At 36.3% G+C, this 16625-nt stretch overlaps 2 protein-coding genes across 2 annotated transcripts; both read left to right on the plus strand.

The window, feature by feature from the left end:
* The first annotated feature begins 732 nt into the window (after positions 1–732).
* On the plus strand, positions 733–2250 carry LOC123878348. Its single transcript, XM_045925536.1, has one exon. It carries the CDS (start codon positions 803–805, stop codon positions 2216–2218), a length of 1416 nt encoding a protein of 471 aa, XP_045781492.1. The 5' UTR covers positions 733–802; the 3' UTR covers positions 2219–2250.
* A 2636-nt stretch (positions 2251–4886) lies between these two features.
* LOC123878385 lies at positions 4887–13236 on the plus strand. The gene is made up of 5 exons (XM_045925582.1): positions 4887–5021; positions 9322–9399; positions 10436–10612; positions 11959–12073; positions 12827–13236. Exons 2-5 carry the CDS (start codon positions 9330–9332, stop codon positions 12999–13001), a joined length of 537 nt encoding a protein of 178 aa, XP_045781538.1. The 5' UTR covers positions 4887–5021; positions 9322–9329; the 3' UTR covers positions 13002–13236.
* Positions 13237–16625: the final 3389 nt, after the last annotated feature.

The raw sequence follows: 16625 nt of genomic DNA on the forward strand, positions 1-16625 counted from the left end.
GATTAGCTAGGATAAACGTATTTAAAATGTTTATATGATGGCTAAACTCACATATTGCTCGGAATTTGCCTAACAAGTTTCAAATTGAAAAGAGATAGAGACCTCTTAGGAACATGCAAGCATACTTTTCACTTTTCGAAACTTTTTTTGTTTGGTCTGCCCGCGAAATTCAAATTTAATTTGGTTTTTCCATGTATTTTCACAATTTGTAAACTAATACAACAAAGTAGTTAGTCCTAAGGCATTCTAATTCCGACAATGGCCATAGACCTACGATTTTTCGCTACGCTCATGGCAGTCATCGATATAATAGATAATTATGGCAGTATCCTCCTCACTGGTTTTTGTATAAAAATCATTACTTGAAAGGGTTCAGTATAAGGTAGTACCTTTACCTTGCAGGCAACACTTCGCACTTTTAGAAAAGAGAAAGTCAATTTATTTTATCTCTTGTGGGTAGGCTCTGTGACGGGTTATGGTGTCCACTAATTTGTGAGTAACTCATGTCAAACTCATTATTTTGACTTATATCTTAAACTGAACACTTCCAAGTAAAGATTTTTATGTAATCCTGTGAAAATGATACTGCCGTTGTCGGAAAAAACCAAATTAAATTTGAATTTCGCGGCAGACACTTAATTGTCTCTGCAATGTTGGCGTTATTGTTTGTTCGAACCATAGAGTACAGATTATGACTATGCTTGACGTATGACATTTTTGAAGTTTCAATTGTCAGGATTGTCCATAGGATTGTCAGAGTTGTCTGTGTTCAAAATAATTTTCGTTATTCGTAGTTAAAACAATGAAGAATCAATCAGAGAAAGATTTTAAAACCAAATTCCGTTTATTAAACTCTCAGGAAAACTCCGAGGAGATCATTTGGTCATACAGTGATTCTAGTGATTATGAAAACAGGAACCAAAACGAAAACCTTGGAAAAGCTAATCAAACCGTAAATAGGAAGAGGAAACGTGGAAAAACAAGAAAAAAAGCGCCGAAAAACATCTCTAACCTAAACATTACGTTTGTTGATACGCCTGTAGAAAATAAAAATGATAAAAAGGTTGATACATCACCAGTACTACAAAAGGTTATTCTATCACCATTAATGTCAAAATCACAACAACATTTTGCTCCTTTAAACATTACAAAGGTATTTTCCTCACCTATATTGTCTTCTAAAAGTAAAAACTGTAGTTCTTATCAAAATAGGACAGTAAAAAGTCCCATACTACTTCCGAATCACACATCACCTAATATCTCACCTTATGTAAGAAGAAAACTGTTTAACAACAACGACAATGTTAAAAATAAATCAACGTGCGAAGAAAATGGAAGAAGTAAATCACCAGTTTTAAATTGTAGCCCAATTAGTAACAAATCAAAACTCAAGGAGTTAAGATCTCAAAATGATGCTGTGAAAACAATTTTTAAATCCCATGGTGCTGATATTAGGCAAGAAATAATTAAATCAAATAATATTAATCCAGAACTAAATAAGACATTTAAAAAAACTAACCTAAGTAAAATAATTCAAGTGAAGAATGAAATTAATATAGGTGAACAAAATGTAAATGATTCATTGAGTACAAAAAGTGCAAATGGTGCCTTATTTGAAAAGATGAAATCATATTTTGATAGTCACTTCAGTTCTGAAACACCTTCACAGCAGTCTATAAGTGAATATGATACTACATCTAAAAACAGTTCAAAAACAAACGAAGAAATAGAAATAATTAATTCTCAGACTGACAAAAACTGTGTACCTCAAATTATAAAATTGGGAACTAGATCTTCATCTGATAGTTTGAGAAGCTATGATGAAGAAGTAGAAACATCGAAGAAGGTTAGATACAAAAAGGATGGATTAGCATATCGCCTGAGTGTGTTATTAAAAAAACAAAAATCTAACGTTTCTCTATGGCAGCACGAAAGATTTTTGGCGGCAAACTCTAATTTTGTTATACCCAATGACGATTTCACTCCATTCCGTATTCAAAATGTTACTATCAAATATGGCTGCTATTTATTAGAAGTTATAGATGTTGATGGAAAGAAATGTTTCGTATTAATAAATCATTTGAATATGAATAATAGTATTTTAGAACAGTGCAATATTTTTAAGCTTTATAGACCTTATAAAATTTTAGATTTCAATTCAGACTATAAACTGATTGTAAATGTCAGTAAATTTGAATTTACAGTACTTGATATATGAATAATTTATGCAAAACTGTTGGCTAAATTTAAAAAAAATATATAATCTATGGGCAGTATAAATGTTGCAATTTTATTTGTTTTTATAATACAGTGATCACAAAAAGTCTTCCATTCTGAAGTTGCTGTGAACTGTAGAACCAACTCCCTTCGACCGTATTCCCACTAGATTTCAACATTTTCAAGACCAACAAATTCCTACAAGGCCATCGCTGCATTGGCGGTTCCTCTGGTGCCTCGAATGTTAATGGCCGGTGGTAATCACCTTACACCAAGTTAAACCCGCTCGTTTGCTTGCTATTTTTATTTTTAAAAAACCAGTTAAGGTGCATGAGACGGGTCTGCCCGCGAAATTCAAATTTAATTTGGTTTTTCGCAATTTGTAAACTAAGACGACAAAGTAGGCTTATGACATTCTATTTCCGACAATGGCAGTACAATCTTCACAGGATTACATAAAAATCTCTACTTGAAACGGTCCAGTTTAAGAAATTAGTTATAATATCGACTAATTTGTGAGTAACTCATGTCAAACTCATTATTTTGACTAATTTCTTAAACAACTTTTTCATAAGCCTACTTTGTCGTATTAGTTTACAAATTGCGAAAAACCACATTAAATTTGAATTTCGTGGGCAGACCCGTCTCATACCCCTTAAGTGCAACGCATGAAGGGTTCCGCACATTTATAGTGTACAAGATATTTTACATTTTGTATAGATCGTTTCAACGTATAGTTCCTATAGCGTTATGTTGGCTTAAGAAATTAGCTCTAGTATCGACTAATTCGTGAGTTACAGTCGATACCAACCAAGTAATTTGAATTTCGCGGGCAGACCCGTCGCATCCACCTTAATATCCATTTTGTGATCTTTAACTCGCAAGTCACTGGCACGGTACGCAGCCTTTCTAGGAACTGACATGACATGCCAGCATATATATCACGCGCTGACATTCTGCTAGTGGCATGCCAGCTTGCGGGCACTTAGCATGCCATTCACTGGCATGTAAGGTGTTAAACTATTATCACACTAATATTATAAAGGAGAAAGTTTGTATGTGTGTGTGTGTGTGTGTGTGTGTGTGTGTGTGTGTGTATGTTTGTTACTCCTTCACGCAAAAACTACTGGACGGATTGGGCTGAAATTTAGAATGCAGATAAATTATACCATAGAGCACATAGACTACTTTTTATCCCGGAAAATCAAAGAGTTCCCACGGGAATTTTAAAAACCCATATCCACGCGAATGAAGTCACGGGCATCAGCTAGTTATATAAAAAGGTAAAGTTTTTAGGGAGTAATCTCTGAAACTGCTGAACCGATTTTGAAAATTCTTTCACCAGTAGGAAGCTACATTACTCCTGTGTAACAGGCTCTACCTATTTTATTAAAAAAAAATATAGATCCCTACGAAATTGTAATAAGCTACCCGTGCGAAGCCGGGCGGGTCTCTTGTTTTTGGTTAATACAAGTGTAAAATAAAATTCATAACACCCCCGACAAGTGAAGGTTACAGTAACTAGATAGAGCTGATAACTTTCAAACGGCTGAACCGATTTTCATTAATTATAACTAAGAACACTCTCGATCAAGCCATTTTTCAAACAAAAAACTAAATTGAAATCGATTCATTAATTTAGGAGCAACGATGCCACAGACAGATACACACGTCAAACTTATAACACCCCTCTTTTTGGGTCGGGGGTTAAAAATAGGTGTCATTATCATCAACCCATCGCCGTCCACTAACTAAACACAGGTCTCTTCTCTGTTCAGAATGGGACTGGTTTAGGCCTTAGAATGATAACATTACGGAAAACTTGGCATATAGGTTTCCTCACGAGGTTTTCCGATATTTATTGCTGAAAACAGACATAGCACGAGGACATTATGAACCAGTGGTAGATTCAATGACGATTCAAAAGCACTTGTAAATGTATATTTAATCACATTAATATTATAAAAGCGATAGTTTGTATGTATGTGTGTGTGTGTGTATGTTTATTACTCCTTCACGCAAAAACTACTGGACGGATTGGGCTGAAATTTAGAATTTAGAATGTCTTTCTTTATATTTTAGTGTTGACTTTTATTTGTATTCAATTTAATTTAATTTAAGGTAATATTCAAACACCAGTTATAGTGGTAAAATGTATAAGGCTCATCAGACATTATTTCAACATATTGTACCTACGGAGTACAGACCTACAATCTACATTTTATTGAATAAATCATTGAATTTGAATTTGAATGGAGATAGATTATACTCTGGATTAGCACATAGGCTACTTTTTATCCCGGAAAATCAAAGAGTTCCCACGGGATTTTTAAAAAACTACATCCACGCGTCCGCGAACGAAGTCTCGGGCATCAGCTAGTAAGAAATAATATTTGTTTTTCGTAATCGATTAACCAACTTGTCGAATAAACTACCATTTTGGTAGCATTGAAAAGCTCGTGCAGTCTGGCAACACTGAAAGAAAAGCTCCCGCAATACAGCGCCATAGAGTAGGTAGGATGTACAGCGCTCTCACGGAGTTTCAGAATTCAGTCAATATTTCCAAAGCGCTACTGAAATACGTCATCGCTGAGGAAAACCCATTAAATTCACGTATTTCACACAAAAAAAAATACGATTTACTTTATTCTCAAGACATTTTGTTCTATATTTGAATCTGTTTACGAGGTATTTTATGATAGTGAGATTGTTTTTTTTTTAAATAAGGTGTTTAAAACTGGTGGGACTTGATTAATCATTTGTACTGTAATACGTATATTGATTAGGGCTGGAACGAAATCTAGGTAAGTTAATAAATCTATTTTTAAACTGAAAAACACTTTTTGGAGCTTTTGTCTATTAAATATTATTTTGTGTTAGAAGCTTTTGTTACAACATAGGTACATACATAATGTTATACTTTTTATTGACGTATAGCTATTTAGATATTTTTAGGTGACTTTGAGAAAGAAGCTTTTTAGAGTTCCGTACCCCAAGAGAGCCAACGGGACCCTGTCAAAGATTTTTAAAAAAAATTAAATCTCCGCTTTTGGTCCGTCTGTCTGTTAGCGGTTTGAATCTCATGAGGATTTAGATTTTTGAAAATTCCGTGGGAACTCTTTCATTTTCTAGGATAAAAGTAGCCTATATCACTCCGTCTTTAAACTGTATCCATGCAAAAATCACGTGGGTTGCTCCGTTGCGATGTGATTGAAGGACAAACCAGCAAACAAAACACTTTCGTTTTTATAATATGGGTAGGTAGGTAATGATGTTTTTAAAAGTCTCTCCATCACTCGCTCCATATAAACATAGTTCGTCTCTCATTGGAATACTAACCAATCATACTAATGGAATTTTGTAGAAACGTTCCGGGAACTAATATCTTTGCCTGTGGGTTTCCAGATTTCCGTTAAAATATTCGGTTTCAAAGTTACGCGGTCTTAAAAATTCACATACAAATCTTTGAGCCCATGTAATTTTAAAACTACATATTTTTAGAAAAATCTAAAAAACCACAGGCACAGATATTAGTTTCTAGAATATATCTGCAAAATTTCATGGACTTTGGTTGCTTAATATTCAAATGAAATTGGGACTACGATTGTATGGAGCAAGTGACGGAGTGAGCCCTGTTACTGTATAAGATTGATAAGTAGGTTATCAATAAAAAACAAACTTATTTATGCAAAATATAATATGTTTAATGTTCTTTAGGAAAATAAATTTCACAGATATGTTTTACCAGTGTGGTAGTCTACGGCCAAATCCTTCTCATTCTTACCCGTACTCAGTAGTGAGCCAGCGAATGGGTTGATGAGAACGACCTAACTTATTTCACACGGTTTCGTTTTTTTTTGTGGACATGTGCGCTCAATTAATTTGTTTACGAATTGCTGAGGCCGTAATATTTTGCTCCATAAAGGGGCTGTTACACTTTTAATACTAGACTTTAGAGCCTCGATAGCTCAACGATTGAGGAGCGGACTGAATTCCAAAAGGTCGGCGGTTCAAACCCCACCCGTTGCACTATTGTCGTACCCACTCCTGGCACAAGCTTTACGCTTAATTGGAGGGGAAAGGGGAATATTAGTCAATGGCTAATATTCTTAAAAAAAAAAACAAGACACGGCATAAAAAAATATTGTACCACGATTGCTTTGTTGATCTAATGGTGAGTATATTTCTACTGTTGTGACGATGTCCTGGTTTCAATTCCCGGGTCGGGCCAAAAAAAATAGGTCTGTAAAGAAATTTTCAGTAGGATAACCTACTAATCCGGAGTCAGGAAGAGCACATAAGCCGTCGGTTTTGCGCCTGATTTCCATCCGGTTGTGTCGGATTTCCGACCCATCGGGTTATGAGAGTGAGGGAATAGAGAGTGTGCCAGTGTTAGCGCACACATTTGTGCACGATAATATCTCCCGTGCAGTCCGTTAATCTCTATGGAGATTAACTCCCGTGGCCGAGGAGATTATCACCGTATAGCGAATCTGGTATCGCAAGATTTCAAGAAAATCCTGATATATGTACTTACATTATGATACTGTCAAATGTCAATACCTTCAATATTCCCTTAGTACGTATCTTTTTCAATCAATAGAGAAACTTTGTGACATTGTTCCATAAAAAAATTGGATTCCAACTCCTCAATCCTGATGCTGCAGAGGACCTGACCACCAAAGCTGATGGGTTTTAGAAACTGTCGGTTATAAATTGATTGATATTGGAGGTATCTGTACCAAGTAAAGACTTTGTCGTTGACTTCGGAGACCCAACTCCTCAACCCTGACTCTGTAAGGAATTGCATTCCTAAATCCTGGTGATCCCACGGGATTTTTAAAGGATCATCCGTTTAAATATTTTTACGAAAGATACATGTACTACATCCCGGAGACGGGCCATTACAGATAGGCTACCTTTGTCCTAGAAAATTAAACTTAATATTATAGAGGCGAAAGTTTGTATGTGTGTATGTGTGTGTGTGTGTATGTTTGTTACTCCTTCACGCAAAAACTACTGGACGGATTGGGCTGAAATTTAGAATGGAGATAGATTATACCCTGGATTAGCACATAGGCTACTTTTTATCCCGGAAAATCAAAGAGTTCCCACGGGATTTTCAAAAATCTAAATACACGCGAGCGAAGCTGTTAGGCATCACTTAGAAATTAAAAAAAGTAAATATTAGTAGTAACCTAATCCTACTAATATTATAAATGTCAAAGTGTGGATGTTTGGATGTTTGTTACTCAATCACGCAAAAACGGTTGAACGGATTTGGATGAGGAGTGGAGATAGATTATACTCTGGATTAACACATAGGCTACTTTGTCCCGTTTACTAGTTCCCGCGGGATTTTGAAAATTTTAAATCCACGCGGACGAAGTCGCGAGCATCAGCTAGTTGTATATAATTTATTTGATACTATCTGTGCCCGCGACTTCGTTTGCGTGGAATAGTGACTTTTCGGGCAGCATGTACGTTAAAAATGTTCGCCGTGATTCTTTAAATTGACATAACTTTTTTATTTATGAACCGATTTACATGAAATAAACACTAAATGTTTAGTGAAGCTTACTACAATATATTAGTGAAAACCGTATCTAAATCGAATAAGCCGTTTCTGATATTAGCGTGCACAAACACACAGACAAACAGGCAAAAAAATAATAATTACAATTTCGGGTTCGACATCGATATAATAACAACCCCTGCTACTTTTTTTTATATATTTCCATTGTACAGACACCACTTTTCTACAATTTTATTATATGTATAGATACTTAAGTAATAAGTACTTAAGATATTGATAGTGTAATAGACTTCTTAAAATTATTGGCATGTGGTGTTGATTTGGCTTTGAAATCTTCCAGCTAATAATAATATTTTGATAGTGTTCTCTGGCTCAGTGAAAATATCATCTCCGAAACGTGCCAGTTTCGGTTCAGTTTTGGTTTGTGTGTTTAAAAAATATAAGTAGGTACCTAGGTAAAAAAGCTGTGATAGCCTAGTGGTTAGAACGTCCGCCTCCTAAGTGGAGGTCGGGGGTTCGATCCCGGGCACGCACCACTAACTTTTCAGTTATGTGCGTTTTAATCAATTAAATATCACTTGCTCTAACGGTGAAGGAAAACATCGTGAGGAAACCTGCATGCCTGAGAGTTCTCCATGTTCTCAAAGGTGTGTGAAGTCTGCCAATCCGCATTGGGCCAGCGTGGCAGACTATGGCCTAAACCCTTCTCATTCTGAGAGGAGACCCGTACTCATTAGTGGGACGGAAATGGGTTATAATCATGATGAAGTAGGTAGGTACGCATATTATACGAGTTATTACCTAATAAGTATTTTTGAAAATAAGTTAGTAGGTAGGTACCTATAGTACGCGACAGATTGAGATGGCAATGGGGGTATTAGGCGGAGGGAAGCCCCGCACTCCCGCACGTCACTCACGCTCACCCGCAGCGGGGTAGTGCGGGTGAGCGGGCGTCCCCACCCCGGTTGCCATCTCAGCCTGTCGCGCATTATACTTAAATCGTTTTAGGGTACCAACGGGACCCTATTACTAAGCCTCCGTTGTCCGTCAGTCCGTCTGTCCGCCCGTCTGTCTGTCTGTCAGCGAGCTGTAATCTCATGAACCATAATAGGTAGAGAAATGATCCCAGAATGAGGACTTCGTCTGTGGTGGCGTTTGCTGGCGCGCGTGTTGTGACTTTTTGGAGTGTTTGTTAGAAGTGGCCGGTTTTTGTGTTCTGCTGGTGTTTATTGGTGGTGGAACTGACTGGGAAGCGCTCTAACGGGGCGCCGCATGTATGTCGGCGGGCGCCGGCACAGACGAAGCCCATACTTACATATAGTTTCCCTAAACTTGTAAATAACTGCAAACTTGACATTGGCTAATCAGTGTAAAGCCAGACGAGAGAAAAAAAAATGATCCCAGAATGTGTATTTCTATTGCCACTATAACAACAAAATAGTAAAAATTTCAAAATGGCCGCCATGAAAATTAAAGAGTGTTATCTTGTATCGCGGAACCCTTCGTGTTCGAGTCCGACTCGCACTTGGCCGATTTTTGGCTAGTTTAAGATGTCCTATTATTTACAGTTTGAACGATGGCGCCCTCACTACACAGTAAGAACTTCTACATCGCTACAATCATCCTTTTATCGTGGACATCAGTTGGTAAGTCTGTTTTTAACCGACTTCCAAAAAAGGAGGAGGTTCTCAATCCGTCGGATTCTTTTTTTTTATGTATGTTCCCCGATTACTCAGACTCCTGGACCGATTTGGAATTTTTTTTTTGTTTGAAAGGGTATTCTGTGCAGGTGGTCCCATATAAAGGTGAAGATCTGATGAATATCTTCGGAGATGGAGAACAGAACTCCTCAATGGATAAGAGCAAATTGCTCGCGATCAGTGTAATAGCTTAGTAAACAGTAGGGTTTTAACTGGGCAGTGGGCATAGCATATTAACATATTATAGTACAGTGGGGCCACTAAAAATTGTGAAATAAAAAATTTCAATCATTATAAAAATAAAAAATAATAGGATCACTAATTATCTGTCTGTCCATCTGTCGTGTCTGTCAAGAAAACCTACAGGGTACTTCCCGTTGATCTAAAAATTAAAATCATGAAAGACAGGTAGGTAGGTCTTATAGCACTAAGTAAAGGAAAAACCCCGAAAACCTTGAATTTGTGGTTACATCAGAAAAAAAAATTAAAATGTGTTCACGAAAAAATTTACTAAATCACATATTATAAATCTAGATGGCGCAGTCAGCTATATTCTTGCAAGTTCTACATGAAAGTATGGTACCTTCAAGGTTCCGTACCATCATAGTACCTTGTCAAGGTACTATGATGGTACGGAACCCTTCGTGTGCTAATCCGACTCGCACTAAATTGGTTTTTTTTCTTGCCTCGTTGATCGAGTACTTATCATGTTCGACTGCAGATGACGAGGTCTTGGATTCGATTCCCGGGTCGGGCCAAAAAGTATTAGGCATCGGATTTTTCTCTTAAGAAATTCCCAGTCCAGAGTTAGGATGTTGGCGGTGTTGCACCCCGTGCCTTGTAGAGCTTGTAAAGCCGTCGGCCCTGCGCCTGATCTCTCTCTCCAATCGTGTCGGATTTCCGTCCCATCGGGCTATGAGAGTGAGGGAATAGATAGTGCACCTGTGGGCTGTGATGGATAATGATGATGTTTGTCTTCCAGTGGTCAGCATAGACTGTTTCAAGTGCGTGTCGATGAACGGCCACGCGCCGCAGTGTGACGACCCTTTTCATAACAACCACTCACTCAACATGCTGGAGTCCCCCTGCATGGGGGGGAGAAAGGGGAGAGACGGCCTCTTCCCCGCTACATCGTGTATCAAAATCGCGGGGGTTTTTGGTAAGTGGGTTTAAGTGTTTGCCCTATTTTTACCCGACTGCGGCAAAGCCACAAGGAAGGGTTATGATTTTAGCAGTCTATGTATGTGGATGTGTATGTATCCAGATTCTGTGTGTTCCACCGTAGCGCCTAAACTACTGGGCCGATTTTGATGAATGAGGTATCAATCGATTCGTCGTAAAGGTCCGGGTGACATAGGCTACGAAAAAAATTAAACTAACTGATATTACATGAAAAAAGTGGGGATCTCTAATTTTTTTTTGTTATTGTATCGTATGGGGTGTCAAATGAAAGAGGAGAAAATTCTGAGTTCATAAATATAAATGTACCACAACATTAAAATATACTAAGCCACAGAAAAACAATTTTACCATAATATTTCAGCGTTTATTAAGACGATCGCAGTCAGGTTTTAGTTTTCGACTTCATCTTGTTGTTCAGCGTATTATTCAGTGAGTAACCTCATTGATAAAAAACACGGAGATTGTGTGACTTTATGTAAGGCCTCATTAATTAACACGAGAGCTTTTTTAACGTCCGTTAAAAAACGTCCCAATAGAACAAATGTATTCCCAAGTATCTGTTCACACGTAAAAAAGCGTTGACGTGTGAACATATACTTGGGGGTACATTTATTTTATTTAGACGCTTTTTAACGGATGTTAAAAAGGCTCTCGTGTTAATGAGGCCTAAGGGCCGGCGCACATATAGCGGAGCGCAGTGCAGAGTATGCCCGCGAAGTTTTCTAATCGCGTGACACATTATGCAAATTTCTACCAGAGAATGCGCGAGCACGCGCCGGACTGCGCGCGCATTTTCTCATCCGCACGGATGCACAATTGATTTCAATGAGGACAATGTTGATAGTACTTTGACTATGAAAAATGCTCTGCGCTGCGCTCCGCCATATGTGCGCCGGCCCTTAGTCTTTTTTCAAAATTAAGTTTTAGTATAAATTAGCACCTTGAGACCCCAACGTCTATAAGTTTTTTTTTTTTCATTTGACTTGCCCTTTGCCACTTCATCTTCGCAATCCGTGGAGCTTTGTCGGTTACTCTGGTTGTCCTACGGAACTTATTTCCAATTGACGTATCGGAAAACGCAGATATAACATATTTTATGTCTTTCCAGACGTATTTTAAGTACATTTCATTAAGATACCTCTTTAGGCTGTACTAGAATATATTAAGCAAATTTAAGTGTGAGCCTTCATTAACTAAAGTTTAACATATATTTACAGACTACATGGGTCACAAAGATAATAATATCCTTAGGCTGTCTAGAATATATTAAGCAAGTTTAAGTGTATGTCCTCATTAACTTAAAGTTTAACATTTATTTAACAGACGATACGGGCGAGACGATAACCGTGCGCGGCTGTGGATTAGACTCCGGCACAGCTACCACCGACACTGAGATCATACGCATGTCGCATTGCGGCAGGTTTTATTATAACGACAGGTAACACTAATTTTCTTCAATTAAATATTTAAGCATGCAAAAGGATGGCACTGATTCTGATGGCCACAAAATTTTACAGTATTTTTAACCCACGACCCAAAAAGAAGGGTGCTAAAAGTTTGACGTGTGTATCTGTGTATCTGTCTGTGGCATCCTAGCTCCTAAACTGAACCGATTTTATTGTAGTTTTCTTTGTTTGAAAGGTGGCTTGATCAAGAGTGTTCTTAGCTATTAACCAAGAAAATCGGTTCAGCCGTTTGAAAGTTATCAGTTCTTTTCTAGTTACTGTAACCTTCACTTGTTGGGGGTGTTATAAATTTTTAATTTACACTTGTAATTCTTTATCTTATCAATATAATAAAAAGGGATATACAAACTTAATTTAATTAAAAACTGTCAAACTTCGCCACTTTAAGTACCAGTCTTGTCAGTCTTTTAAATGTGAAGAGGGACTTCGTCTGTGATGGCGTTTGCTGGCGCGCGTGCTGTGCTTGTTTGGAGTGTTTTTTTTTTTGTTAAGAGTGGCTGGTTTTTGTGTTAGTTGGTGTTTGTTGGTGGTGGAACTGACTGGGAAGCGCTCTAAAGGGGCGCCGCGCGTATGTCGGCGGGCGCCGACGCAGACGGAGTCCATACTTGTATAAATTCAGTAACTTGAAAATATCACAAACTTGACATTGGCTAATCAGAGAAAAGCCAGATTTAAAGAAAAAAAAAATGTGAAGGGTAGCATTTAAAGTTCTGACTTTTTTCCAGATACGTCCACGGCTGTCTTCAGAGTTGCAATGACGCAGATGCCTGCAATTCGTCCCATCGAACTACAACCTCGAATCTAGCCCTCATTTCAGTGTTTAACCTCATTTCAGTGTTTACCCTCGTTTATTCTTCCTCCCTCATTTCGCCATTTACCCTCATCTACTTAAAGAGCTAACAGAGACAGTATAACTTTGCCTAATTAACTTCGATTTGTAACTTTTTTTATAATTTTCCATACCTATGCCTATATCACGAAAGTACATATACTACCCAGTACCCGTACCCTTTCGTTAAATCGTAAGAGATGTGCGAAAATTTTTTTTCCTCACGGAATTAATACCGAATTTTTTTGCAGGATAAATTTTATAGAGTAGTAGTGGATACTTTTAATGTACAGGGCTGTTTGGTAATTAGTGTATAATGACGACACGTACCCATGCTACTTTGATCTGATAAATACAATGCTGAAGTATAATCACACTAATATTATAAAGGCGAAAGTTTGTGTGTGTGTGTGTGTATGTTTGTTACTCCTTCACGCAAAAACTACTAGACGGATTTGGCTGAAATTTGGAATGGAGATAGATAAAATATCGATAATACTCAATCATAACTCACTGAGATCGTTGGCCATCTTTAGATAGGCCGAGGCCAACGATCTCAGTGAGTTAGGGCACGTTAGGGCCATGAAAACTTGTACATAAAAAAAAAAAAATTTAGTATGGAAATTTTTATAATTTTATTTCGTCATTTTACTTCAGCATTGTATTTAGCAGATCAAAGTAGTATGGGTACGTGTCGTCTTTATATACTAATTACTAAACACTCTGTATGATAAACGGCCTTTCACACGATGTTTGTGTCTCAAAAAAACGTTTACAGTTTACTTGTGAGCGGTTAAAACTGTGTATATTATAGGTACTAGTAAAATTTGTTCTCTAAGATTTTTCTTGCCAAAAAACGTGCGGTGTTAATGCCATGTGAAAGAGTCTCACACTTAGTTTTACTTAACAAAGTATACGTATAAAACAGCCATTAGCGCCCTTAGTGAAAGCTTTAGAAAACAAATCTGTGCTTTATACCTAGTTGATTTTATATTATAGTAAACTATAAAATCGAAATTCACGAAAACTAAAAAAGTTTTCGAGTTGCTAAGGGTATAAAATATATAATAGTACAGGTACTTAGTTCTGTAAAATAAATAATTATAATGGACTAGGGGATGCCCGCGGCTTCGCCCGCGTGTATTTCGATTTTTTAGATCCCATGGAAACTCTTTGATTTTCCGGGATAAAAAGTAGCCTATGTCCTTCCCCGGAATGTATTCCAAGTCTGTACCAAATTTCATTAAAATCGGTTCAGCGGTTGGGCCGTGAAAACGTAGCAGACAGACAGACAGACAGACACACTTTCGCATTTATAATATTAGTGTGGATTATGCAATTTTAGCAATTCGAATTGTTTCACAAACTTTGTCATATCATAAAGCCTATCATATCTTATATTTAGTTTTTAGTTAGGTAATTATTAGTAGTAAGTATAAAAATTTCAAATGAGTGTAGTATAACATCGACCAAAGATTATGTTGATATTTTTAAAATTTGTTACATTTTTCTGCCAAAGACATAAATAGCAATTTACTGTGAAACATATCATGTCCATAATAATTGAATAATTATGGGCATGAGAATTAGATTATTTCAATTTATATTATTAATTGTCATTAAGAATTTTTAAACTAAATAGTAATAGTCAAAAATTATAATTAATCTGGGTAGTTCCCATTTGTTCTATAGAACATGACGTCACCAAGCAAAGCAAAGCATTTTTCTTATTTGTTCCACATTGCATAAAATATTTTTATTTACTTTTTCTTACTTAGAGTTACTTATTTTTTCATTGTATTGTACTGATCTGACTTTCGTAAGTGCTTTTATAAGTCTAAATCGAAGAATAAATCACATCTAAATATAATATGAAGAATAGAAAGAAGAATACACATCTAAATTGGTCAAATTTTTTGGGAATTGCCATATAAATGCTATTTAACGAATTATCAAATAATAATAAGAAGAATTAGAAAATAATCATTATTTTAAATTATGTCCATTTTAAAATGTAAGAACATATTAAATATCATATGGAACGATTTGGGAAAAATAACAAAGTCTTTTGTACCATAACGTCACTGAGAAGTGAACTCGGGTACAACGCTTGTTTATAGTTCTAAATCTATGGAACTAAACGAGGAACAATTGTAAATTAAAAATTTATAACACCCCCGACAAGTAAAGGTTACAGTAACTAGAAAAGAGCTGATAACTTTCAAACGGCTGAACCGATTTTCTTGAATTATAGCTAAGAACACTCTCGATCAAGCCACCTTTCAAACAAAAAAAAAACTAAATTAAAATCGGTTCATTAGTTTAGGAGTTACGGTGCCACAGACAGATACACACGTCAAACTTATAACTCCCCTCTTTTTGGGTCGGGGGTTAAAAATTGACCTATTTTTCCGATGACATCATGTTTCGTAGAACAAATTGGAACTACATGGCAACTAGCCATAAATCTATTGTAAGTACCTTCCAAAACTAAAGGCATGGTGTTTTGACACGACCACAACTTAAATTTTTATATGAAGGCGGCTTTAGAAAGAAGTACATAAATTAATTTAAAATAAGTACAAGTATCAGTTTGAAACACTTTATTATTATATAAGAATTCTTTACAAAACAAAAGCAAACATTGTAAATATTATTATTACTATGCTGAAAATATACACAATTATGACAAAATCGCTTGTTTGATTTTTAAATACAAATCCATACTAATATTATAAATGCGAAAGTGTGTCTGTCTGTCTGTCTGTCTGCTACGTTTTCACGGCCCAACCGCTGAACCGATTTTAATGAAATTTGGTACAAACTTGGGATACATCCCGGGGAAGGACATAGGCTACTTTTTATCCCGGAAAATCAAAGAGTTCCTACGGGATTTAAAAAACGATATCCACGCGGGCGCAGCCGCGGGCATCTTCTAGTTATAAATAAAGAGTTCTACTAAATTATGTCCATTAATTCAATACTGTCAATTTTTAATTTTACTAAATATGTTTTTCCCTATAAAAATAAACAATTAAACATGTTTTAGCGTATCTATCTATATAAATTATCTACTAGCTTTTGAACATGACTTCGTCTGCGGTACATATGTAATTTATAGCCTATGATACTTCAGGCTAAAGTAGCTTTCAAATAGTGAAAGAATTATTAAAATCGGTTCAGTGCTTTCAGAGTTTATGAAGAATTACAAGTAAACAAACAAATCTTTTCTCTTTATCATATTAATTATATATAGACATAACAAGTGTAAATTAAAAATTTATAACACCCCCGACGATCCAAAGTATTTGAGTTTTCCAAAACATCATTTTCAAATAAATAATTATGTATTTAGGCAACGTCCATCTTTACAGCTTGACATTTGTCTATTGACATAATATTAAGAACCTAACGGTTATCTAACCTTCTTTTTTACAAGAAAACTAGAAAAGAGCTCATAACTCTTAAACGGCTGAACCAATTTTTTTAGATAATAGCTAAGAACACTCTCGAACAAGACACCTTTCAAACAAAAAAAACTAAATTAAAATCGGTTCATTCGTTTAGGCGCTACGATGCCACAGACAGATACACAGATACACACGTCAAACTTATAACACCCCTCTTTTTGGGTCGGGGGTTAAAAACAGACACTAACTGACTGACATATCAAAGTACCTACCGCTCAAACTCAG

The sequence above is a fragment of the Maniola jurtina genome, chromosome 26 (assembly GCF_905333055.1).
Source record: "Maniola jurtina chromosome 26, ilManJurt1.1, whole genome shotgun sequence".
Lineage (NCBI taxonomy): Eukaryota > Metazoa > Arthropoda > Insecta > Lepidoptera > Nymphalidae > Maniola > Maniola jurtina.

What these genes read in the sequence shown, in the direction of transcription:
- LOC123878385 (XM_045925582.1), top strand. Translation starts at nt 9,330, where the DNA reads ATGGCGCCCTCACTACACAGTAAGAACTTCTACATCGCTACAATCATC. An exon ending in CAAAATCGCGGGGGTTTTTG is followed by an intron (nt 10,613 to 11,958) that starts GTAAGTGGGTTT and finishes TTTATTTAACAG; the next exon opens with ACGATACGGGCGAGACGATA. An exon ending in AGGTTTTATTATAACGACAG is followed by an intron (nt 12,074 to 12,826) that starts GTAACACTAATT and finishes ACTTTTTTCCAG; the next exon opens with ATACGTCCACGGCTGTCTTC.
- LOC123878348 (XM_045925536.1), top strand. Translation starts at nt 803, where the DNA reads ATGAAGAATCAATCAGAGAAAGATTTTAAAACCAAATTCCGTTTATTA.